Raw genomic sequence first — 26,680 nt, 5'->3', positions numbered from 1 at the left:
AGTGGACATCTGTTTCACATTCGTATCCAAAATATATCGAGATCTCCTAGTGGCTTCATGGAGAGACGATTCAACGAGAAAACGGGAGCAACGTGAACAGGCGTTTCACTGAAGAAGAATTATGACGGCCTCCAAACTCATGAAGAGATGACCAACCTCAAGAGTTATCCAAAAAATGCTACTTAAAATCACAAATACAGTTTCCTGCCCACCCAATATGCAAAATATTTTAAGTTGGGCAAATACCAAGTATTGGTGAAGAGTTAGGACCCCAGAAACATACACTACTTCTTGGAGCGTGAAATGGTTTAAAAACTTTGGGAAACTGCTTGGCGTGATCTATCTGCTGACCCCAAGATTCCTAGGTGTAAATCATAAAGAAACACTTGCGTATGCACCAAGAGCTGGGTTCCGGGGTTTCCAGAAGGAGACTGCTTTGAGAATCAATCCCACCACAGCCAACTTTCGAGATGGCCCCAGGGACCCCGCCTCCCGGTAGTCACACCCTTGCATGTCTGCTTCCAGTTGAGTGTGGTAGCACCCCCCCCCACTTGCTTCTAATAAACAGAACAAGATGGGAATGACAATGTGGGACTCGAAGCTCCATAAAGGCAGTGGGGTCTCCCTCTCTCTCCCTACTCTGGGTGCAGCCACGCTGTCAGCAGCTGCGTGGAGAGGTGCACACAGCACAGAACTGAGGTCTCCTGCCGCAAGGAGAATAAGCTGAAACTGCATTGTTCCTTGGCTGGAAAACTACTCTTCCAGCTCTAAACTGACCACGGCAGCCCAGACCAGCACCTCGATGAGCCTCATGAGACGCCCTGAGCCAGCACCACCCATCAAAGCTGTTCCCAGATTCTCCCCCTTTTCCAGCCCTACCTCCTGGCCCCCAAATGTTCACACCTGGAATGAGTAACACTAATTAGAAACGTGATATAAAGGCATGGGGAGTAACTCAAGTTCTTAGTGCAGAGAGCTTTTCAAACGTAGAGGTATTTTTAAACTAAAGGAAAATAAAACAACCACCCCAGACGTGCTGAAGGATGGAGGGCAGGAAAGGAAGGGAAAGCAACCGGGAGTCTAAATTTAGTGCTTGTATATTTCTATCTGTGAAATCCCCACATCAAAAGCCAGGAGGGTAGCAACGGGTAGGTACAAGTAAGAGCAGGTAGAATCTAAAATCTAGTAAACAAGGAGAATGTAAAATCTAGGAAGAATTTAGTAAAAGCAGGTGACACTGTTATAAATTCTGAATTTAAAATGACTGCAAGTTTTCTGTCCTTCATTTTCTTGATGTGTGAGCATGTGAGAACTTAAAAGCCATGTCCCTGGTCCATCCTAGCTACTACCTGGAGGCAGAGGCTAGGCTAGCCTGCACGGAGTTTTCTGTGTGTGAAAATCACCTGGGGGCTTCTGTTTAAAATGCAGGTCCCTGGACTCCAAACCCGAGAAATTCTGACTCAGCTGGAGTGGGAGGGAAGCCAGGAATCTTCATTTTGCCTGGTATCCCACATAATTCTGATGCACATTGGGCTCTAGGGGGAAAGTGGGCTACACTTTCCCAGAGAGTCCCAGGGGACTCTCAGATGGAGGTGTGAAATTTTGACACTTAAGTCATTTTAGGGCTTCCAATCAAACAGGCAGAGTAGGGAAATGGTGTATTTGCCTCCTCTATGACCACTTCAAAATTACAACTGAACTACAGAACAACCATCTGAAGACTCGCTGAACATTCAGCACCACCTGAAGACTAGCTGAACAGAAGAAGTCCTCTAACTAAGGATGTAAAGAAGTCACAACCAGACCAGGAGGAGGGGTGGAGACATGGAACCAGCTGGTCCCACAGCCTCATGTGGTGGATAAAAATCAGGAGAGATGTCTCAGCTACGGAGGTACCCCCTGAGGAGTGAGGGGTCCCAGACCCACACCAGGCCCCCCAGCCCAGGGCTCCAGTGCCAGGAAGAAAAGTCCCCATAACTTCTGGCTGTGGAAACCAGTGAAGATTTCGGCTGAGTGAGACAGAGGCCTTCTGGAGTCCCAGGCATTGCTCTTAAAGGGCCTGCCTGCAGACTTACTCGCTGATGGTCTCACTTACTCGGAGCCCCAGCACCTACGCGGTAGCGCGAGGGGCACAGGAACTTACAGGGAGGCCTGAACAGTCTGGCTCCAAGGCAAGGGCAGGATGGGCAGCTTTCTGCCAGACAGAAGGGCCGGCACAGGCCATTGTTCCTTTGCTGAGCCCTTCCCCTGTTCCTAGATTCTTGACCTTCAGAAACTGTAGGAGACAATAACTGTATTTGTTCTTAAATCTTGGGGTGATTTGTTACACAGCTATAGCTAATACAAGCCCCATAATGGAAACGCCCCTAATATCCATCAAGAGTAGAATGAATAAATAAACTGGGGTAATTCACATAGTAAAATACTATACCATGTTACAAAAGAATTAACTACAGCCATAGACATACACATGAATAATCTCAAAAGCCTAATGTTAAATAAAAAAGCAATTCTCATACATATATTGTAATTCCATTTCTATCAAGTACAGACATTGGCGAAATAAGCAGTTAAATGCTTAGGAACATATATATAGCAAAACAATAAAAAATATCCAGGAATTCATTGGCCAAAAGTTCAAGAGAGTGACTGCTTTCGGGGAGCTGGAGAAGGCAGGCAGGAGTGTGGGATCAAGGAAGGGCAAATGGGTTCATAAGGCCGTTTTCCAAACCGTGAACCAGGAGCAGGTCACAGAGGGAGTTTAGCAGATTCCCTTAGAATGGAATAAAATATGTTACAATGTTTTCAATGTAGAAAAGAGTAGGGATGAAAAGCTTTCATTTCAGTCGCATGTGCTCTTGCGGCGGTGAGGTGGGCTGGGGGGGTAGTGGGGGGCAATGCATTTCTTCCTAAAGTTATAGTCAAAATTTTAAAAAGGCTTGAGAAACACTGTTTTAAAAATTCCCACGAAATGGTAATGTTCTAACTCCATACCAGAGCAATGGGTACATTATTATTCTTTAAGCATTTCCCACAGGCCCTCCCAGTCCTCATGTACATGTGACGGTGTTGTGGACGGCTCTGCCTGCTTTTAGGAATTGCAACTCTCTACCCCCTGTGGCTAAGGATGAACGAGTGACCTCTGGAATGCGAGCTGCAGGAGACAAAGCTTGTCTCTGGTAGCAAATGCTGCCTCAGTTTCCTCCCTGCCCCCAAAACATGGTCATTAAGCCCTTGACGAGTTAAGACCTCTCAGAGGAGGGGCAACCTAGGCCAGACACGGCCACTTGGGAGGCCATCATGGAAGGACTAGGCTGCGACAAAGAGGGAACAATGGACCCTCGCCCCCCGGCTTTGACAAAGTCCTAGTCCCCATGTCCTCTGGGAGAAGCGCTTCCTGGCTCTAATCCCCTTAAGCCTGAATACCAGATGGGGAGAGGTGCAGCTCCTTGCCTCACTAGAGCGTGTCCTGGGGAAAAATCTGGCATCACAAAGACTTCCTGATAAACCTGTGAAACCTGCTCTGCTAAGAATGCTTTCATTCATATGTTAAGGGTTCGAGCAGGAAACCCTAAAACTCTGTTCCTGACAGACTCTGACTCAAACTAAGCCCTCAGATTTCTTTGAAACGTTATCTACTGTTTGATCCTTGACACCTGTATTCCTGCATATTACAACCCAATAAAAGCCCTTGGAAGAAAGGGCTCAATGCCTTTCCCCCCTGGGAAACTGGCCACTGCTCAGGGCCTTTTTCCTCTGGGAAACTGGCTACCTCTCCTCCCCAAGCAGATCACATCATGTCTCAGTCATGTTTACGCTCATCTGTGGCACACAGGGGGACGTGCAGGAAAAGCCCCCATATGACAGATTTCACGGTAAGAAGAGTGTGTGGCAATAGAGCTGAACTGAGACTCGGCATCATGAGACAAGAAGGGCCAGAAAAGAGCCCGGGGAGCATGGCCTGCACCGCTGTGTGAGTGATGCTCTTGACGAGGTGTGTCCACGGTTGGCCTAAAATCACCCCAGGTGCCCCCTGTAAAAACCAGGGCCACCGTGGGGATTAAAACTACTTACATCACCCTCAGGTTTGTTCTTTGCACAATGTGTTACAGTTGTCCGGGGTGTTATAATACTTAAGCTACAGATTGAGCAGCATGCTAAGGTTGCATCCCTATTCTAGTTTGGGGGGTCCCCGGAAGAAGCCCCTGAAAGAAGACTTTGGGGTACATGTACTATAGCTGAGAGGTGATTCGAGAAGGACTCAACAGCAGGGAGGTGGGACAGGGAGGGCGAATCAACCCAGGCGGTGTCCCTAGGACCTGCTGACATCAACTGGGGCTCGCCCCTCGGGGGTCTCTGGTAGATGAGGTCGACACAGCCCAGAACCAACCCATCCGAGACGTAAAAACACCAGGCATTGATCCATCAGCCCCTCCCCAGCACCGATTGTGGTGCCTTGCAGGGCAACTTCCAGGCCAAGGATCCTCCTACGGCCAGAGAACATCCTCAGTCAGAGAAGCTCAGGGAGCCGCCAAGAACCCTCTGTAGGTGACCACACCGCCTGCCGGAGTCCTGAACCATTATCCTTTGTCTGCCCCTACCCTCTCACCTGCCAGAGCTTCCTATTATGTTCCCTGCAAGGATGACTGCCACAGCCCTGGCCAGGTGGCTCAGCTGGTTGGAGCATCGTCCCCTGCACCAAAGAGTGGCAGGTTGGACTCCCAATCAGGGTGTACATTTAGGTTGCTGGTGGGGGCGGGCGCGTACAGGAGGCAACTGATCGATGTTCTCTCTCTCTCTCCACTCCCTCCCCTACCCCACCTTCCCTTCTCTCTAAAATGATTTTTTTAAATGTCCTCAGGTGAGGATTAACAACAACAAAAAAGGAATGACTGCCACACAAATGCTTGAAGAAACTGGGATTTCACAAAGAGCCTAAGTGAGAAATATGGGGTGAGACATTCGGAATCGGGAAGCCTTCCCAGAAGTGCTGGGACAGAGCTACAGTGAGGGGCTGAAGGAGGTCCCAACACACCTCTCCCGTCAGCAAATTCACTGGGGACCAGGGTCACCGCACCTTTGGTGTGACCCCCACTAGGCTTCAGAGCTCCCTCTCTGCCCACTTCTCCTCAGCGCCCGCAGTCAGGAGGGGTCCCAGGGCGGGAGGGTAGGGAACAGGGCAGAGGACAAACCCCGACAGGCTCCTAATCCAAAAGGACACAGGAAGACCCTACCTCCTGTGCGTCTCAGGACGAGTCGCCTCCCCTCTCTCAACTTGTTTTCTCACCTACTAATGGGGACTCTCAAAACGTCTACTGTGTCCTCTTGCTGTGCTTCAACACAGGAGTAACATGCACAAAGGGCCAGCGTGGTGTGAGTCCTCAATCCCTGAAAATGATCATTATCAGTTTTGCCACAGTCACCACCACCCTCGCCATCGCCGCCATCACGATGCTCAAGCCCATCAGCACTGGGATTATCGCCGCTACCGTCCTCATCTTCACCATCATCACATTAATACCACCAATACCTGCAGTTTCACCACCATGACCACCCCAGCCCTTTGGGAGGAGGCCCCATTTATTGAGAACTTAGTCTTTTCCCAGTCTTATATGAACAGCCTGGGCAGAGCTGTGTCTAACTCTCCCAGAAGAATTGCTACACCAAAGTCTAGGAGGTAAGCTCTGTTAAATCTGTTCTTCCTGTTATTTGGACCCAAAATGTCAGAGTTTCCTGTTCTCTGTCTTCTGTTTGTCTATCACTCCAATCCATCAGCAAATCCTGTTGGCTCCACCTTCAAAGTATATCCAGAACCCCACCCCTCCTCTCCACTTCCACTGCCAGCCCTATAATTTATTTTAAATGCAGCAGCCAGAGCAATATTGTCAAAACCCTCCCGGGACTCTCATCCCACCCAGACGCAACCCCAGGTTCTCCCCGCAGCCCACAGGTACTGCCCAGCCTGCCCCATCGCCTCCCTCCCTGCACCTCACTCACTCTGCTCCAGCTACATGGGTCTCCTCACTCTTCCTAAAACATGTCAAGTACGATTCAGCCTCAGGATCTTTGAACTAGCTGTTCCTGTCTGCTTAGGATATGAGTCCCACAATTAACCTTGTGCCTCCCTTCCTTGTCTCTTTCACACCTTGGATGAAACTCCTCAGTGAGACCTTCCCGATCACTCCAAAGCTGCAACATACACACTCATGCACACAGAGCACTCCCCCTCCTCCTTTTCTGATTTGTTTTTCCCCTCCTGCAACTTACTGTCTGGAGTGCCATATATGCCACTCACTCATTTTGTTATTGTCTGTCTGTCATACACTGGAACATCAGCTCCACAAGAGTAGGATTCACCTTGTATTTTGTTCACTGCTGTGACCTCAGCACTTAGTACAATGACTTGCACATAGTAGTTGCTCAGTAAAAGTTGGTGCATGGATGGATGAATCGCCTTTTGACAGATGAGACAACTGAGGTTCATAGTGGAGACATCACCTGCCTGAGCCACAGAGGTAGGGATGAGGCCAGCCCTCTGGTCTCAGAAGTAGTAGCCCTAGCTACTGCGCCATCCTCTCTTGGAACTACACCAGGCTTCCCCCTGGTGCCATGCAGGACCATGATGAGGGGTTCGGCATGTGACAAGAACCACATGTACCACTTTCCAGATCAGCTGTCTTTGCAGGACTGTCTTTGCAGTCCTCCCTTTGTGGGCTGACTCCAGACAGGGCTTGCAGATCACCAAGGGCAAAAGAACAGATGGTCTCATCTGGCCCGCGGGAGGAAGTTCCTTCCAGACCTCAGGGAGATCAGCTGAGCCTTGAGACTCTTTCCCCCCAGTCATGTGACACCGCAAATGGTGGTGGTGGGGGGGGGTATGACTCATCAGCCCTCTAAGCTGGAGTGGGGCCAGCTGAAGAAAGGGACTACCTCAGACAGCAGGAGTGACCGAGGCTAGACCACCAGAAGAACTTCCAGGTAGCCTATGGTGTGGGAGAAGGTGGCAAAGAACAGAAAGCCCTTTAAACAAACATAGGCAGGGTATAAAAGGACATTTCCTCCTTGTTGGGGGGCAACCCCTTCAGCTCCCCTTCTCCTTCCACCAGAGTATCAGAGTTCAGCTGGCATCTTACCCACATGCAAATCAGCACCCTGGCACTTCCCCTTTGTCTGCAGGCCCCCCATCAGCACAGGCCCTGTCCCAGACAAAGAAAGAGCTGGAAAGGTTCGCTATTCACTGCCCTTCTTCAGGGTACCAGTGGGCAGGGACAAACCCCTTTAGGTGGCTACTGCGGGCAGGCGGAGGGCAGGAGAGGGGACCCACAGCTGAATACACTGCTGTAATCAGCTCCCCCACCCCCCAACCCCTGCCCCAGGGAGCGGCCGGAAACAGGAAATGCCTGTTACCAGGGTTTGCTGGGGAGACAGAGAAAGGGGGGCCCTCTGCCTTCAGCCCTTGCAGCCCCTTAATCTTGAGGCTGCAAGACTTCAGTGTGCAGACCAGAGAGGGTGAGTGTGCTATGAGCCCTCTGCAAAGCCTGTAAGCAGGAGTGCAAAGCATCGACTCCTCATCCTGGCCTTCTACAGCCTCCCTGCACCAGCCCCTCTTCTCGCCTCTCCCCACCCAAGCACATGCCCAACACCTCTGTGTCAATTGAGGGCATCCAGACAGACTCCTGGCCCAGCTGCTGCAGGTTGAGGGCCTTGGATAGATCTCTGTACCTTCTGGTGCCCCATTTCATCACCTAACAATAGGGATGAAAATACCAATCCAATGAATTTCCCCTCTAGCACCTGGGCCTCTAGGCAGGGTTATACATTCATTCAGCAAGCATGGGCCGCCTGCTGTGCCAAACCCTGGCCCTGGTGGTGGCCAAGACAGAACTCTGGCCTCACAGAGCTTACACAGTCTCGTGAGGAGACGGATACTGGGCAGGTGTTACCACAGTGGTGAGGAAGTGTGTGTGAAAGCACAGAGCGTGAGACTGGTTCAGCGGGAGCTGTGCCTGATAAAGCCCAAGATTAAGAGATGGTGAAACAAAGCAAAGAAGTATTCCAGGCAACCCTCCTCACACGCTCCTGGAGGGGACACCAGATGGTGCAAGCACTTTGGAAAACAGTTCAGCAGTTTCTTAAAAAGTTAAACATGCACTACCCTGCCACCTGGTCCATCCCCTGGCGTGTACCCAAGAGAAATGAAAGAGGGCATTCACGCGGACACCTGCACACAGATGTTCCCGCCACTTCATCTGTGAGAGCCAACACGTGGGAGCAACCCAAGTGTCCATCAACAGAATGGGGAGCGTGTTCCAGGCCAAGGGAACAGCACATGAGAGGACTCTGGTCTTCCAGCCAGTCCTGCACGGAGTCAGTAAACAGTAAGTATTACTAGGCCCCAGGGAGTGCTCCAAGTGCTGTGGACACAGTTGTGAGCAAAACAGGCAGAGATCTCTGCCCCTGAGAGGCTGATATTCTGCAAGAAGGACACAAACAACCTATTATGTGCATATGACTACGGCTTGTTAGGAGGTGGTGGGCATGAAGAGAGGGCAAACTGTGTACGTCTGCGGAACGGACGACTACTCAGTGATCTTAAGGAGTGAAGAGCTGATACACACCACAGTACCATGAATTGCAAAAGAATGGCGCTGAGTAAATGAACTAGACTTAAAAAGCATTAACACCGTATGATTCCATTTACATAAAACTCTAGAAGATGCACACGCATCCGCAGTGACCCAGAGGATGGGGAGTTGCCTGGGGATGGTGGGTGGAGGGACCCCGAGGGTTGGGAGGAAGAAATTTCAAAAGGGTAGGAGGAAACTTTTGGGGGTGATATGTTCACTCTGGATTATGGGGTTGGTTCAACAGGTATGTCACAATTTATCAAATTGTATATTTTAAATATGTTGATTGTATTTTCACAGAGCTGTTTATTTTAAGCTAGTGGGAGAGCAGATACCTGTTGTGTCTTTCCCCCAAAACTAGGAGCTTTAGGGGAGCTTGTAGAGGATGGGGGGGGCGGCGGGGGAAGAATGAGGGAAACCATCATCAGTCAAAAATGCAAAAGGCACTCTCCTATCACATCATCATCTTTTTGGTCTGAATGAGACAAATTTGTGGTCTTTGTCTGAATAAATCTTGGAGAGGGAGGGGGAGAAAATGTTCCAGGCAGCGGGAACAGCATGCCACGGGGCTCTGACATCCGACCCCTCCATGGATTCAATCAGCAGTTACAGAGCATCTACCACACTCCAGGCTCTCGTCCAGGTGCTGCGGGTACAGCTGTGATCGGTAGAGGTACACGTCCCTGCCCTGGTGAGGCTGACAGTCTGGCAGAAGGAGGCGAATGAAGGGTTACATGGACATGAATACAGCTTGTTAAAGGTGGTGTTAAGGGACACAAATAAGTAGGAAGAGGGGGTGGGGAGTGCCATAAGGGGGTGTGATACTAAATAAGGAGGTCCAAGAAGCCTCGTTGGAAGAGTAACATTGAGTAAAGGCTTAAAGGAAGGAAGGATCCAGGTGTGTATCTGGAGGAACAAGCATTCCAGGCAGGGGGAACAGCCAGTGCAAAGGTCCTGAGTCTGGACCCTGCCTGGTGTGATTGAGGAAGAGGTTGGAGGCCAGAATGAGAAAGAAGGAGTGGGAGGGAGGGAATCCAGGGTGGTCTCAGGTGCGTATTTATCAAAACAGCTCATGTGATCCAAAGGGTAAGTGGTTGTCACCCTAGAACCCCACCGTTCTGCCATATCTCCCAGAGCCCTTGCAAGGGAAGAGTAACCGGTTGGCACCTTAGGAAGCATTTTCTCCAACTTCCCCCGGTGACATGTTAATCATAGATCAGACTAAACTCAACAGCCCCACACTGCTTGGGGTGCTTGGATGCTGTGCCCACCTGGGGGTCATGCTAGGTCCCCAGGGAAGATGGGCACAAGACACCCACCCCAAGGTGGAGTTCTGGAAGCACTGTCCACTGAGGAGCCATGAAGGGGCTGTGGTGACAGCTTGCTCTAGGGGTGACTTGGGGCAAGCCAAGGACATAATCATGGTCAGCAGATCTCTGCTGGACTGTACAGAAAGCTGATTAGCTGTGTTGGTGGCCCATGACAAGGCGAGTCTTAAGAAAGATCTGGGTTTGATATAAGAGTGAGCTAAACTTCAAAACCAACAGAGCCAGTAAAGCTAAGGAGGGTGATAACACAGGAAATAAAACCATTGCGTATCATCAGTTTTCAGGCAAAGAGCAGTTACAGCAGTGCCCTTTAATTGAGATAATACACTGAGCTCAAAGAGACAGTGACTAGCTCAAGGTCTACAAGGGTCATTAGCCTGCTTGCTCTGAGCTCCATACCATACCCTTCCTCTGCTTTGTCTGTAGCAAAAAGGAACTACATTTCCCAGGCTCCTTTGTGTCTTAGCTTCCAGGTAGGTTCAGCCAATGGGAGGCCCTTTCAGGAGATCAGAGGACAGGAGGGAGTGAAGTCAGGTTATTTCTCCCTCTCTTTCTGTGTCTTCCAGCAGCAAATGTGTCTATTCCATGGTCTCTGTTCCCTGAAGACAGCTGTTGCCCCAGGTTCTAGCTCACTGAATGCACTGGGCCCTGGTCACATCGCTTCTTTCTGTTGTTCCTCCAGCCCAGTGGCTCCTCTCTTGGTATCCCCCACCTTCCTTCTCAGCTTCCCTCTCACCCATTAGCCAATTATCTGAGTTAAATTCTCTCTGTTTGAGACACCGAAGATTATTTCTGCCTTCTTGGCTGAAACCTGACAAAACCAGACATCTGAATCCAAGACTATCTCCATAACCACCTGAAAGGCTCATCTGCCCCCTCAAAGAGGCAAAATTCATACAGCATATATGGTCACAAGTTTTGGGGGCCTGGCCCTGGGTTCGAATCCCAGCATAGCTACTTATTCACTCAGGCAATTTACTTAAACTTTCCGTGTTTCCATTTCCTCATCTGAAACATTAGGATAATACCATGTAACAGGTTGTGCTTTCCAAAGATGGCCACAAAAGTATCAGCCATCCTAAATGCTCTTTGAGACACCCCTCAGGAGGTGGAGTCTGACTCTCCTCTCCTGGAATCTAGGATGGTCTTGCTGACTTGCTTAGTCACTAAGAATGCAACAAAGTAACACTGCATGACCTCGAAGTAGGTCAGAAGGAACCTTGCAGCTTCTGTCTCGGTCTTTTGAGAAACAAGTACACTCTCTCTCCACGTTCTTCCTCAAAACCCAGTCACCATATGGCAAGGAAGCACAAGCCATACAGAGAGGCCACATGTCCATGCTGCAGTCAGCGGTCAAGCACAGGCACTGACCGAGCCAGTAGACAGTTCTCCAGATGATCCTGGTCCCCAGACCGCCAAGGTTTCTCATTACAGAGCCAACAAACAGTCATCACCACACCCTGTCAGAATCCCTGACAGAATCTGCCAGAGTTATAAAACAGTTTTGTCTGACAAAACCATGTCTGGGGCGGTTTGTTTCATTGTACAGAAGTTCCCTTTATCCATGGTTTCACTTTCTGTGGTTTCAGTTACCCGTGGTCAATCGCAGTCCAAAAGTATTAAACAGAAAATTCCAGAAGTAAACAATTCCTAAGTTTTTAAAAAGATTTTATTTATTTTTAGAAGGGAAGGAAGAGAAAAAGAGAGGGAGAGAAACATCAATGTGTGGTTGCCTCTCACACACCTCCTACTGGAGACCTGGCCTGCAACCCAGGCATGTGCCCTGATTAGGAATCGAACCAGTGACCCTTTGGTTCGCAGGCCAGCACTGAATCCACCTGAGCCACACCAGCCAAGGCTACAGTTCCCAAGTTCTAAATTACACGCCATTCTGAGTTGCGTGATGAAATCTCATGCTGTCCTGCTGCATCCCACCGTTACGTAAATCATCCTTTGGTCTAGCATATCCACACTGTACATATACTGCAAAAGATACTTTGAGAGAAAGAGAGACCACATTCCCTTAACTTTTATTATAGTGCACTGTTCTAATTGTTGTATTTTATTACTAGTTATTGTTGTTAATCTCTTACTGTGCCTAACTTAAAAATTAACTTTTATCATAGGTATGTGTATAATATGAAAAACATATATAGAATTTGGTACTCTCCACAGTTTCAAGCATTCACTGAGGATCTTGGAACACACACCTCACAGACAAGGGGGGACAACTTTAATAGAAAACTGAGACATAATAGTTCCTACTCCATGGGTTTGTTGGGCAAATAAAATGAGTTAAGTACTCAGAACACTTGCACACAGTAAGTGATCAATAAATGGAACCTGTGTTTGTTGTTAGTCATTTGTACTTTCCGAACTGAGGATTCCTGTCCTCCATGTGGATACGCTTTCCTCTGCCGACCTCTCCATGCTATACCCTTCGGGTCTTACTCCTGGGTCACTGGACTCCCCTCTGGCTTCCTGCTTCTCCTCCCTTCTCTCCCCTAACCCTCGCTGCTGCTGCTCCCCAGGGCTCAACCCTCAAGCCCCTGTCCTCTGTCTCTTGCCTCCCACCCCAAACGGCCCATTAGCTTCCGAGAATTTGTTTCCCACACTAACAGGTCCTGCCTACAGTGCTTTACAACGTCACGTCTCCTGACTCCTTAAACTCTGTAACAGCCAATAAGGTGCGGGTGTCTATCCGTCCTCCCCCCCCCCCCCCCCCCCGTTTGAAGGTGGGAAACCGAGTTACACAGAGGTTCAGTTACCCATCCAAGATCCCGCAGTCGGTACTGGAGCCCAGACACCCATGCGACTGGATTCCCTGTCCCTCAAATAAGAAGTCTCAGCCTCTGCACTACCGACGCTGGGAGAGCTGTCCTGGGCGTTACAGAATATTTAGCAACATCCCTGGTCCCTACCCACTAGATGCCAGTGGCACATCTCTCCCTCCAGTGGTGACAACAGAAAACATCTCCAGGCATTGTCAAATGTCCCCTAGAAAGGCGATGTCTCTCTCCACCCGCCGCCCACCCCACCCCACCCCCCGTCCTGGCAACCACTGTGCTGAGGACTATTCTGAGCTGCCTGCCATCTCCAGTGCAACGTGGCTGAGCAGAACTCTCCAAAACTCGTTCCTCCACCCGCCTTCCAGCAGCAAATGGTACCCCACTCATGCAGGTCCCTAAGCCCCAGACTTAGACACCATTTTGTGTCCTTTCATACACCCCCACCCTCTCCCTCATCCAATCTGTCAGCAAGTCGGGTCGGCTCAACCACCAAAATGTGAGCCGGACCCACTGTTTCCAACTTCTGGTCCAGGCCACTGACACTTCTTGCAGGGACAGCTTCATCAACTTCCTCCTCCCAGGTCTCCTTGCTGCCACCTCCATTGCCACTAAAGTGTAGTCCCCAGAGAGCAGCCAGGGGAACCTCTTTAAACCACCAACCTGCTTACACTGCCAAGAATTTCCCATCCCACTGAAGTTCTGCCCACACCCCACAACCAGTCCCAAACCTCACCCCCCATCACTCTCCTTTCACTCACTTTCCATCAGCAGATCCTTCATTCAGATCCTCCCTACCACAGGGCCTTTGCCTGGCCTTTGTCCTCCCTGCCCCATTCTTCCCAGAAGTAGCTCCTCCTCCTTCAGCCCTCAGATTTCCTTGACCACCCTTGAGAAAGCATGCCCCTTCCATTTATCTTCCTCTTGACTCCTGGTTTTTGTCTGCAGCATTTATTACAACATCACTGACTTGCCTGTTTATTGTCTGTCACGGATTGAATGGCGGCCCGCCCCACCCAGCCTCCCCAAAAAAGATATGTCCACATCAAATCCCTGGAACCTGTGAATATGATGTTACTTGAAATAAAAGGACTTTGCAAGATGTAATTAGTAATTAAGTTAAGGATCCCAAGGTGAAAAGATCATTCTGGATTATCCAGGTGGGCCCTAAACCCATTGAGATGTGTTTTCACAAGTGACATGCACAGACACAGAGGGACAGACACAGAGGAGACAACCGTGTGAAGACAGACACAGAGGTTTCCGTGACGCAGCCACACGCTAGGGGTGCCTGGAGTCACCAGGACCTGAAAGAGGCAGAGAACAGATTCTCCCCTTAGCCTCCTGACGGAGAACGGCCCTGCCAACATTTTTATTTCCTTCCTCTGGCCTCCAGAATTGCGAGACAATGCATTTCTGTTGCTTTAAACTCCCCAGTTTGTGGTACTTTGTTACAGCAGCCACAGGAAACAAACCCACTCCCCTTGCCCCTGCAAGGCCATGAACTCAGGGGAGTGGAGAGTTAATCTCTTGTGTTCTTTCCCATGCCCAGCAGCCAGCACAGTGCCTGTTGCTGATAATAACATAAATGAATATTCTAACTCGAAGAAGCATTCAATCTCTTTTTGATGGTCACCAGTTAGTAAGTGTGTATATTTCTTCCAGGCCCCCTGAGATAGAAAACTTACTCCTCCAAAACAGGGTTTCTCTCACCCAGGGGTGATTCCGCTCCCTGGGGTGACATTTGGCAACGTCTGGGAACATTTTGTTGTCACAGCTCTGGAGGGCAGAGTGCCACAGCATCGAGTGAGTAGAGGCCAGGGATGTTGCTCAACATCCTACAGTGCACAGGGCAGACAGCGAATGAGGAGCTCTGGACTACATTTGGTACTTAATGCTGATATAAACATCAATTCCTCCTCACATCTGTGACCCCTGCTTCGGCTAACAGTCTCTCAGGTTCCCCTTTGTAGCTGCCCCTCCTCCTCACTCAGTCTAATTCTTTTGGGTAGAGTCCAGTAGGCCTCCAACTCCAGGAGTGGGCAGGTGACCTTGGACCTGACCAATCAGAGCATCGTATTCTCCTAACCATAGCAATTGGTTCAGAAAAGGTCATGTGACTCCACCCCCCAAAATTACGTCCAACCAAAAATAGATCTTGGCTTCAGAGGCCTTTACACCGACCCTCTCGTTTCCCATTAGACATGGAATTGTGGGAATACAAATCTGGAGCAGTTGGGCACCCTTGTCTGACTCCATTAAGGGGACAAATGATTGAAAAAGGAGAAAAACACCTAAAAGGGCCAAGTGAAGAAATGACAGGTGGGGCAAGGAGAGGAGGGGGTGGTTTTCCTAATATAATAATGCTGAGCCCCCGGGATCCAGCCAGACCTAAAGGCATTTTTCTTCCAAATATTTTTAGTTATACGAGCCTATATTAAGCCAGTTTGATTTGCATATTCTTGTCACAAGATCTAAGATATTTGGTTAAAACTTCTGCAGACTAAGCTCAGAATTGCCTCAAACCTTAAACTTCTCCAACGGAACATCCTTTGTTTCTTCCACTATTGCCCAAGAGACCTGACTCTCAAGTTCTTCCTAACACCCAGGTCGCAAAACACCACCCCTGATATCAAAGTTCGCCTCTGCCACGTGGAAAGGTCTTTGGAAGGCCAGCTATGGTCATCACACACCTAACTTGGGTCCTGCTCCCTTCCTGGCACCATTAGTACTAGCAAGGGAGACAAAGAGAACTCCTTTTGTCTCCTTAAATCTGCTCCAACTTCTCACACTCAGCATGTCACCTCCTCCAGGAAGCCTACTCTGACTTCTTCTGGGCGTTCCCTCCCCTCTGCTCCCACAGTGTCCTGGGCTCCACCCACCCATCACTAAATGTGTTGTGACCACCTATTCTTCATTTATTTTCATAAGCTGCATGAGAATCTGTGTCTCATTTATCATGGGATTCTCCATCACCCACAGCACAGCCTAATACAGAGGAATGTCTATGAGGTGGGTGGTATTAACCTTTTTATTATTGTTATTGTTATTTTTACTATTATCTTCACAATTTCCCCCATTTTACAGATGAGAAAACCTAGACCCTTGCTGAAAATCACATAACTAGGAACTCATAGAGGAGGAATTGATCCAAGGCAGTCCATACTCAACCACCGCTAACCAACTACTGCTAACCAATAATCAGTAAGCATTCAACAAAGGCTAGTACCTTAGGGTTCAGTCAGCAAACTCTTTCTGTAAAGAGCCAGGTAGGAATTTTTCTGGCCTGGCAGGTCATAGGGTGGGTCTATGGACAATATGTCAGCTGGCGGAGGTGACCGTGTGTCAACTAAATTTTGTTTGCAAAAAGAGGCAGCCAGCTCATGAGTTAGAGTATACTGACCCATATATTAAATGAATGATGAATGATCAGTGAAGTGAATATTTCATAAATATTTATTGAGCAGCTACTTATTGTACAGGGCACTGGAGATACAGTTTGTGAACCAAATAGACAAAAAGCCTTGCCCTGACATTCCAGGGGGAAAGCAGGTAACAAGCAAATAAAAACTGTGGGAGGCCAGAGGGTGTTAAGTGCTTTGGAGAAAATTTAAATAAGGAAGAGAATGAAAACGGCATGTGTGCAGGGAGGAAAAAGGATGTGATTTTCGATATAGAAACCAGGGAAGATCTCTCAGACAAGAACCCTGGAGGTAGGAGAACAATCACAGTGTATATGTGGGGAAAGAGGGATCCGTGGAGCCAGACTAGCATGTGCAAAGGCCCTGAGGCTAGACTGCACCTGGAGGGTTCTAGGAACAGTGAGGAGGCCTATACGGCTATAGTAGAGTGAGCGAGTGAGTGAGACTGAGAGAGGGAGGGGATTAGAGCTGAGAGGTAAACAAAGGCAGAATCTTCTGGGGCTGTGGTGAGGACTCCTTATTTTGTTCCAAGGGCGATGGGGAGCCATGGGAAGAAGGGATCAGAGGAGGGAAAAGGTTTTCTAGGATCCTCTGTGAAAGCCTGAAGAGTGACATTTCCCAATACTGGGCCCAGGAGGAGGTCAGTGAACAGAGCAGAATGGAACAAAAAAGAAGAAACAGAGCCGAATGGTGACCCTCCCACGAGTCCATCCCCATCAACACAGGAGACGCGTTGAGATGAAGTCTTCTAACCAACACAGCCCGACCCACTTTCATTTGCTTGTACCCAGGCCCTCTATCCCTAACTAAACCCATTCTACATGGCCTTTTCAGGTCTTCCTCGGTCCTCATCCCACCAAAGTTTCCTCCAAACCAGCTCCCTCCAGACCTGCATCTGCGAAGCCAGCTCGGTTTCACCCTGGGGCTCTTGGGGGCATTAACTGTTCTATATCCACCCAACCTCCTCCTTGGCTCTGCTAAACTACATTCCCAGCCTCTCTTGCAGTCAGATGGGACCGCGTGACTGAGTTCTAGCCAATGGAACAAGAATGGAGGTGATGGCACCATTTCTGAGACACAGTGGCCTCCCATGGTTTCCTTTCTCACCCTCCTTCCTCGCCCTCTGGATGGATGAGGAGAGCGGGCCAGGAGACAGAAGGAGCTGGGGTCCTAGAGAAACCGTAAAGAAGGACCATCCTCTCAACCCCTTAATTGACCCTAATGGGATGGTTATGGGAGCAAAAAGTTAATTCCTATTATCACTGAAGCAATGCAGTTTGTCACAGGGCCAGCATCACATACCCTAACTGCACCACACCCTACAGCCACTAGAACAATCCACCTGGAAATCCCATGTAGAGAACAATTTCCCCATATCCAAAATGCACACGCATTCTCCTTGAGCAGCAAACTCTTCTGAGAATGTATTCCTTGGATATGCTTGCCCTTACATAAGGCGGCAAGAGTAACATTTACCTGTAGCCCAGTATTTTTCTAGGTTTTTTATAGTAACTCATTCATCCCTCACAGCGATGCTTTAAGATGGAGATTGTACCCCTTCTACAGATGACAGGCCTGAAGCACAGAGAGGGTAAGTAACATGCCCAAGCCCACACGGTACAAGAGTTCAAAAATGATTCACGGACAAGGTTATTGACTGCAGTAAGCTTGTAAGAGCAAAAGCCAGGCATCCATTGATGGGGATGGGGGTTGGGGGGTGGTGAAATAAATGACCCCCAGCCATGCACTGAAGTAGAGGCAGTTCAGAGTAACTGTTAAGAATAAGGGGCCTGGGGCCAGGGGCCTGGGTTCAAATTCCCAACTCTGCCACTTTCAAGTTGGGTGCCCTGGAGCAAATTATTTAGCATCCTCAGTTTTCTCATATGAAAAATGAGGACAATAATAGTATCCACCTCATAGGTTCTTGTGGCAATTAAATGAGTTAAGGTATAGAAGGCATTTATTTAGACCAGGGATCAGTGAGCTTTTTCTACAAAGGTCTGGAGAGTAAATACCTTCAGCTCCTCAAGCCACACAGTCTCTGTGGTAACTACTCAGCTCTCCAGTTGTAGCTAGAAATCAGCCATAGACAGTACAAAAATGAATGTGTGTGGCCGTGTGCCAATAAAACTTGATTTGTAAAAAAAAACATGCTGTGGACAGATTCAGTCCTCTGATTGTAGTTTGCTCTCTGTCCCCTGGGTTATACTAAAGCCTCACGCAGAGCACAATATAAATGGTTTGTTAAATAAATGAACAGGCCGGAACATCACGTGGCCATTTTCGAAAAGGAATGAAAACAATCTCTATGTATTGATTTGGTCAAACTCCCAAGGCAATGATTAAAATTAGGAAAGCAAAGTACAAAGCAGTGGGGAATTGGGGCATATGCTATCTTTTGTGCTAAGGGAGGAGTGTAGTAAGAACATAAATCCCTATTTGCTTATGTTTTCATAAAGAAATCCTGGAAGAATATATAGTTGACTTTTAAATAATGTGGTCACTTATGGGAGAAGGTAGGAACTGGGTATCTGAGGGACAGAACTAGAAGTTAAAATTTTCCCTGGATGCCTTTTTATGCATTTTAATACTGAAATGATATGAATGTATTATTTAACCAAGTGGTTAAATAATTTAAGACTCTATTGGGCTCCAGATCTGTCCTCTAGCACAGAGTCCTTAACCTCAGCACTGTGGGCATCTAGGGCAGGATAATTATCTGCTGTGTGGCATCTGTAGGCTGCCGAGCAGAATCCCTGGCCCCTCTCCACTAGATGCCAGTAGCATCTCCTAGGTGTGACAACCAGAAATATCTCCAGAACTTGCCAAACGTCCCCTGGGGGAGGCAAAATCACCCCAGCTAAGAACTACTACCCTAACCCAATTCCCACTTGCGGGGTTATGCCACCCACCCTCTCGTTACCCCAAATCCTTTCTAAAAAGACTTTTTAGTGAGGGTTTATCAGATATCTGATACTGTGCCAAGCAGCACTAAAATATCACAAGAATCCACCTCCCCCAAAGTTGCCGTTTTTATTTACAGTCCACTGAGGGGAAACTGAGGCTCGGGAGGGGAAGCCAGGAGTGGTGGTGCCTGCATGTGAACCCAGGTCTGCCTGCTCCGAGCTGCCGGCCCCCAGCCCGCCCTCCTGTTCTAACTTGCCTGCCCTCACCCTTTCCTGCCTCTGCCAGCGGCACCAGCCTTCACTGAGCTGGGGACCTCGACATCATCTTGGACCCAGTGCCTGTCCCCACCCCGAGTCTAATCAGCTCCCACGTCCTGGTGGGTCTTTCCCACAATGACTGTCACATTCGGCCCTTCCTCTTCATGTCATTCGCCTTAAAGTTTCATCTCTGCAACCCAGAATTTGAAGCCTTAGAAAGCAGTGGAAGAGAGTTGGGGTGTCTGGTTGTCACCGCAGCCACTTATGATGGGACTCCAAGATCCAGAGCTGAGGGAACTTCCAGCTTGAGGAGTCTTCCAATCTGACCTCACCCATGAGCCATTCCTACCAACCAGGCCCCTACTGCCCTGCAGTGGTGCAGCACAGCCTAGGTGCACACTCACCATTCCGACCCCAGGGCCTTTGCACTGGGAGCACCCCCAGCCAGGCACTGCTGCCCCAGATCCACGTGGCTCATTCCCCCACTTTCCCTGGGTCTCTGCTCAAACGTCACCTTGTCAGTGAGGCTCCCCAGACGCCCTATTCAAAAGTGCAGCCCCCACGCTGCCCAGTCCCCTTTCTTGCTCTGTTTTCTCCACAGCACATACCACCTCCTACAATTTACTGGTCTCCTCCCTATTTGATCACTGCCAGCCTCTCTCACGAGACTGCAGGCCCCACAACAACGGGAGCGTGCGTGTGCCTTGTTCCCACTGTCTCGGCCTCAAAAAGAGTCTGGCATACGTCGTAATTGTTGACAAACGAGTGAATATTTCAATGTGCTCTTCCCACCCTCTCCCCTGGGAGCAACTGAGCAAAAGGAGAGGAGCTATGAAAAGGAAATGAGAGTAACTGGGAAGCCTCTGCACCTTTGTTTATGCTGTGGCCCCCCACCCTGGCCCACATCCTTCAAAAGCACCCTCCCTTTTCTCTCTCTGCCCTTCCACATCTCATGGCCCTGGCTTACGTCTGTTGACTGACAGGGACTTGCAAACCTAGAGAGGTTGTTCCTGTGGGACCTCACTCTGGATTAATGTTTTGGCTTCCTGCACCCCCCCCCCCACTGTGAACGGGGCATGGGGCTGAGCTTTGAATAGAAACAAAAGGGGCAGGGGTAGAAGGGAGCAGAGCTCCTAGGTGGGAAGGATCAGGTAAGACACCTGCAAGGCCTGGGGCCTGACACAGCTGGATTCAGGAAGCTGGACAAGTGAGAAAACTCCTACTCACTCTTCAAAACCCAGCACAAATGTCCCCTCTTGTAAAAAGCCAGACTCCCTCAGGCAACATCTTACCTTTGCCTCAGGACCCCCAGAGATTTGTTCCTCCACCACAGTCCTGACAAGGAGCAGGGGTATTGGTTCTGTCTCCCCTAGTCTGGGAGCACCTTGAGGGCTAGACCTGGGCCGGGGCCCTTGGCATTGCCCAGAACATAGAATTACGATGGTCCCCGCAGCTGCCCTCCTAGACATTAATGCCGCACCCCCTTGCTTTTCATCAGAGAACCAGCTGCAGGCAAGATGCATGCAGAGGTGAAAGTTCATCCTTAAATCTATCCACTTTTTTAAAAAGATTTGTATTTATTTATAGTTTAGAGGGAGGGAGATGGAAGGGAGGAGAGGGAAACACCAGGTACATGGCCCAAAACCCAGGTATGCGCCCTGACCAGGGACTGAACCAGCAACCTTTGGGTTGGCAGGCAGGCACTCCATCCCTGAGCCACACCAGCCAGGGCTATCTGCTTTTTCATTAGCTGCTATTGAAGCCTCACTGGGGTCCTGCCTCCCTGCAGATCTGGGACCTAACAGGTCCCACAGCTACTTCCTCAAGTGCTGGAAGCCAGAAGGAAACAAGCAAATGTAGGCAAATTTAGGATGGCCTGGGGGTGGGGAGGGGTGCGGTGAGGGGTCTCTGGAGCTCCTTCATTCCATCAACAAACCCTGCCTGGGCTAGGAAGAGGGGGGCCACCCACCTCTCTCTCCATGGCTCTGTCCCCAGGAAATGTCTCCAGGGACCCCTCTCCCTGAGCAGTCACGTCCCCTGCCCCCATCTGCACATGGCACCTCAGACCAGAGAGGCTATGGATGCCCCAGCCGACCCCCGCCCCACCAGCCTGCAGCTCCTCTGGACAAGGCTTTCACCCTGGCATAGAGCCTAAGGGCTGGCCTGTGGGCCCCTCAGACCACCAGGGCAGGCAGGGCACCCCCAACCCCCACCCAGCAGCATGCACCACTTCCACCCAGCACCCATTCAGCCAGAGGGAAGCAGAGAAGGTGCTGCAGAGAGAGCATCCAGTCCTGTTACCTCCCCCACCCCAACCACATTCAAATGGGGACTTGAATGTATTTCCTGAGCTGGGGGCGGTCACAGTCAAATCCGCCTCCTTCTGGACCCTGTGCCCATACAGAAATTGCTACTGAGAAAGAGCAGCTATTTCTAGACTCCCAAACCCCAGAACCCACTCTCGGGGGCTCAGGACCAGGTCCTCAGTGTCCCCCAGGGGATGAAGGGAGCTAGGAAGAAGAGAGCCCTGGGTCACAGCCCCCCACCTGCCCGAACTGCCCCAGGCCCAGGCAGGAAGCCAAGGGGAAGGAGATGTGAGGGGAAGGAAGGGGCCCAGGGCCCAGAGGAGGAGACACATGTGGGGAAGGAGGCAGAGGAGGCCCCTCCCCCATAGCTAGAATCTGGGGGTAGAGGGTCAAGAATCCCTTAGGCACCCTGTTAACCATCCAAGGGGTTCTTAGGTACCCCCTCAAGCCTCTCAGAGAATGGCACCTGGGGCCTTGAACCCCAGTGAAGTCAGCCCCCTCAGGAGTGGTTAACCCCCAGCTTGCCAGTTCTCCACTTAGATTTGGACTCACTTCGTGCCTATGAACGCATTCCTGTTACCCTGGGGTGGGTCACCCCAGAATCTCAGTGTTGCCATCCACACATCCCCCCATCCCCTAAGCCAGCAGCGAAGCTTGCATATACCCCTCTACCTTGCCAGCCCAGAGGTTCAGTGCACTAACCCAGCCTGGAACAACCCCACTTCCAATTTTCTGCTCGACACTCTGCAGTGGGCTCACCTGGGACATCTGGGGGCGCAGGTTGACCTCGCGTAAATTGATGGCGTGGGGCAGCAGGTTGTTAAGCAACTGGCAGAGAAGGACCCCATCCCGAAGGGCCTGTGCCAGCTCGCACACCTGGGCCCCGTCCCAGGTCACGCGGTGGCTGGGCGGCAGGACCCGGCACTGGATCAGCCAGTGGGTACACTGTCGCCACAGCTCCATGGCTGCTGCCTTCCCCGGGCGGCCCGCGCTCCCCTCGCAGCTTCCACCACCCGCCCTCTCGCCTGCCTGTGCTACTAGCTACCACTTCCTCTTCTTTGCCTGTAACTGCCGCGGGAGAGGGGGTGGAGGAGGAGGAGTCGTGGGGGTGGGGGCGGGGGTAGCACCTGCAGTCCAGCCCTGCCCAGCCCCGCCCCTTCCACGAGGGACCTGTCTTTCCCCCACCAACACAACGCCTGGGCACCTGGGAGGACGGAGGGACTGCGGGTGGTCAGGCTAACGACTGAGACCGGCTGCCTGGCTCCATATTCAACCTTTGAGCAGTAGCACCTGAAAGTACTCAAAATCCGTCCTCTGCCTCCACACTGGTCCAGCCCCATCACAGCCAGCCTGGACCAGCGCAGTCTCCTCCGCCCTGGTCCCTGAGTTCCCGCCCTCTTCCACGCGACAACAGCCAGAGGGCGCCTGGGAGCACCTGAGTCAAGACACGGTGTCCCTCCTCCTGTCACATCCCTTCCTCTCTGGGGGAAAAGTCTTCCCAGCAACCCGAAAGGCCCTATATAACCTGCCTTCCCCTCCTCTTTGCCCTCACCCCCCCAACTCCCCATTAATTCACTTGCCACGAAGGCCTCCTGCTGTTCCTCCAACAAGCCAGGCTTGGTCCTGCCCCAGGGCCCTTGCACATGCTTCTCCTCTGATTTAGGCAACTTTATAGCCAGCTGCCTCACCACCTACATGTCTTTGCTCAATGTCACCTTCTCATGAAGTCCTCCCAAACCGCCCTATTTCAAGTCACAGCCTTTTATCCTACTCCATCACACCCCACCCCTACTTTAAGCCCTGATCATCAAACCTAATATTATACTGATTTCTTTATTGTTCATTTAGACATTTCTTTCTTATGTACTGTTGGGCCCACCCCCTCAGCACCTGGCACATATACATGCTCCATAAATATTTGTTGACCGAATGAATAAACAAACAAATAAATGGTTGAAAGCTCTGTTGGCACTAACTCTGACATTTATCCCAAACCCATGTATTTATCCCCATGGCCCAGGTAACTGCCATCTCTCTCCTCAAAGACTTCGCTAGTGACATTCGTTAATTGATTTGTTTAGCAAACATTTACTGTCTTCGTAGCCCTTATTGCCACCTGAACTCATCTGTCTATGTGGTCTCTCGCCTACTAGGTTGTGAATAGCCAACCCGTCCCCCTCAAGCTAACACCGCTTGCATTTTTAATGTTTGCAACCACTAGGGGGCGCGAGGCCACTTCACTGGACAACCCCCCTACCCTCTGGTTGTACCAAAAGTATGCGGGAAGCAGGGTGTCAAGGAAAAGATACTCCCCTGAGCCCCTCTTCCACATGAGGGCGGGGAGTGTAGCCCAGCCTGGAAATTTGCTATAAGTACCAGAACTTTTCGTTCCCAAGCATGCTTGGCTCTCTGTGCGTCAATTTCCTCATCTGTAAAATGGGTAATCCTTTAGCGTTATGGTAGGGATCAGAGATGGCGGGGCTGCCAACACAAAAGAAGGGAAGACAGGTTGGCTTTTGGGGCTCTACGTTTGAATCGACCACTCACAAACCGGCTCTGTTTGGGCATGTGGCTTAGCTGTGCGGCGCCACCGTTTCTGCATCTGGAAAATGGGGGTGATGAAAGTAGTACCTACCTCACTGAGTGACCTAGGTAGAAACTAAGTGCGTCGAAACAGGTCAAGCAAGCAATCCAGTCCTGGCATACAGCCAGTGCTCCACAACGTTCCCTGCGACCACTGCTCTTTCCTCCCTCCCTCCCTGCCTTCCTCTCTTCCCCCTCTCCCCCGATGTGGCCAGGGCGTTCTCTCCTGTTCTCGACCCCCCCAGCTTTCTCATGCTGGTTTCCAAGCATCATGATGGAAGCTCCACCATCTCCTTCCTCCCACTTGGAAAACGACTTGAATGTTCCCCCACCCTCTCTGTGTCTCTTCAGAGTCTAGCTTAACTCCATCGTGCTATCACTGGGCGGAGGCTGTCGTGTTTTCCCGCATCTCTCTACGAAACCCAACACTCAGTTGGGGTTCCATTCCCGGAAACTTGCTCCTCCACGTCACGGACGCTGCCGCTCCCCGCCGAGCGAGAAAACTCAGAGCGGCTGCCCCGCCCCTTCCCGGAACCCCGAGGGACAAAGGGATACCCCCTTTCCGCGTTCCGAGGAGCCAGGGGTACTTAGGATCACCCTGAGGGTAATGAAGGAACCGGATTCTAAGAAGCCAGACTAAGAGGGACCGAAGGACGAGTGGGCAGGGCCAGTAAAGGGGGCGGGGCTATGTTCCGAGGGGCGGGGCTATGTTCTAAGGGGACGGGCCAACTTCAAGGGACCACCCAAGGTGGTGGGTATGGTCTAAGAAGGAAGTATTATCCAAAGGGGATGTTAGTAGTGCAAAGAAAAGTTCTAAGGAGGCGGAGCAGGACTGAGGGGACCAGGTGAAGTTTAAGAGCCTGCAATTGGAGGCGGGGCCAGAGGGGGCGTGGTCTTAAGGGGCGGGATGGGAAGGGCCCGGAGCCTCGGAGTCTCAGGCTTGGATTCGGCCACCGCCTTGTTGGAGCTCTGCGCACCAGGTCCAGGTGAATGGAGGGCCCCAGGCGGATCCAAGACCAGGGGGTTTATTCGGGTGGGAAATCCTCTTTTTTCAGGTGAGACCACCGGCATTCAGGGAGGACCTGGGTATCTGTGCACGCTGGTCCGCGGACTTAGAATGAGTTGCCAAATGCCTGACTGGGGCGTTCTGCATCCTGCGTGCCCGTGTACCTGGGTGTACCTGGGAGTGCTCCTCTAAGCGTGTTTCCTTTGCAACACGGACATCCTCCCTGCTTCCGCTTTTGCCTGACCGATCTTTTTAAACCACAAACCAGATTGTGCCCCTCCCTTCCATATCTCGCATTCCATCCGACTGAGATGAAAATTTGGGGTCCACCGTTTCTTGCATGGTCTCACCCCTGCTGACCTCGCTGCTCACCACGTAGCTCTTTGCTCACTGTATTCCAGCTACACTGGCCTACTTGATGATGTCAAATATAAAAAGTAAGCTCCACATCACCTTTGCATTTGCAGTATCCCCCACCTGAACTGCTGTTTTTCCAAATCTTTGCGTAACTGTCTCCTTCCCTTTACGGAGGTCTCAGCTCCAATGTCATCTTCTGAGAGAGACCTTCTTGAGTCGGCTATTTGAAGTAGCCTGCCCTCTCCAGCCAACTTATCACATCTCTCTGTTCTACCACCTTCGTGGATTACTTTCAGGATTTATTCTTGTTTCGTTGCGTGTCTGTGCACCGGACAGCGAAGGGTGAGGGCAGGTCTCTATCCTAAGTGTTATTTCCAGGGTCTAGAACAGCACACAGTAAGTGCTCAACCAATTGGTGCTTGCTCAGTGTCAAGTTTGTCCATCCGTGTCCATACATGTATGTGCTTGCTGGTGGCTGTCCCCTGCAATGTGTACACCCATATATGGTCTATAGGGCATGAATACCCGCTCTCTCCTGTCCCTATGCTTGTCCCTACTTCAACCCCTTTCCTGATTCTGTCCCCTTCCTCTCTCCTCTGCCCAAGTGTCTAGAAACTATTCCAAAAGACGTGGGGTGTCTTTTGCCCACCCTGAGCTTTCCCCACCCCAGACTAACCAGAGTTTCAGAGTTCAACCTCAGTGCCTACTAAAGGGACATGAGACGGAAGAAACTGGAGTTGGGGGACTCTTAAGACAAAGCTGGGCCTGGCCCAGATGACAATCAGGATGTGCACAGGCATCCAGGAGACACACCTGGTGCTCAGGTATGCATCACCTGGAGCCAGCTCCAGGCCCAGCTCCCCGCCCTATAAAGCCACCTAGGACTGGTCTGGGAACTTCCTGTGCCTTTCAGGCCCTCAGCTGGGCTGACTCAGGATGTAAGAATCCTGGTGCTCTTTTCCCACAGACCCTGGCCAGGCCCCAGAGACCTTGTAGTGTCGGGAAGGAGAAGTGGACCCCTTACATTCTTCCCATCCAGGGCGGGTTTTCTCCACCAGATGGATACTTGAGACAGACCTGCATGATTTGATGGTCAAGTGA

At 50.6% G+C, this 26,680-nt stretch overlaps 1 protein-coding gene across 2 annotated transcripts in view; it reads right to left on the bottom strand.

The window, feature by feature from the left end:
• The window catches only part of VAV1 (vav guanine nucleotide exchange factor 1), a 59,937-nt gene extending 37,259 nt beyond the window's left edge, over nt 1-22,678 (bottom strand). For both annotated transcript variants that reach the window (XM_037042719.1, XM_037042720.1), the window contains exon 1: nt 22,393-22,678. In XM_037042719.1, coding sequence (XP_036898614.1) covers nt 22,393-22,596 — 204 coding nt within the window. In that variant the 5' untranslated portion in view covers nt 22,597-22,678. The remainder of the gene's footprint in view (nt 1-22,392) is intronic.
• Between the last annotated feature and the right edge of the window lie 4,002 nt (nt 22,679-26,680).

This window comes from Sturnira hondurensis, unplaced genomic scaffold, assembly GCF_014824575.4.
Source record: "Sturnira hondurensis isolate 20B ecotype Veracruz unplaced genomic scaffold, ASM1482457v3 Scaffold0003693, whole genome shotgun sequence".
In the NCBI taxonomy this organism is placed as follows: Eukaryota; Metazoa; Chordata; class Mammalia; order Chiroptera; family Phyllostomidae; genus Sturnira; species Sturnira hondurensis.
Note: the sequence above shows the minus strand (reverse complement) of the source record. Positions and strands in the feature narration are given on the sequence as shown.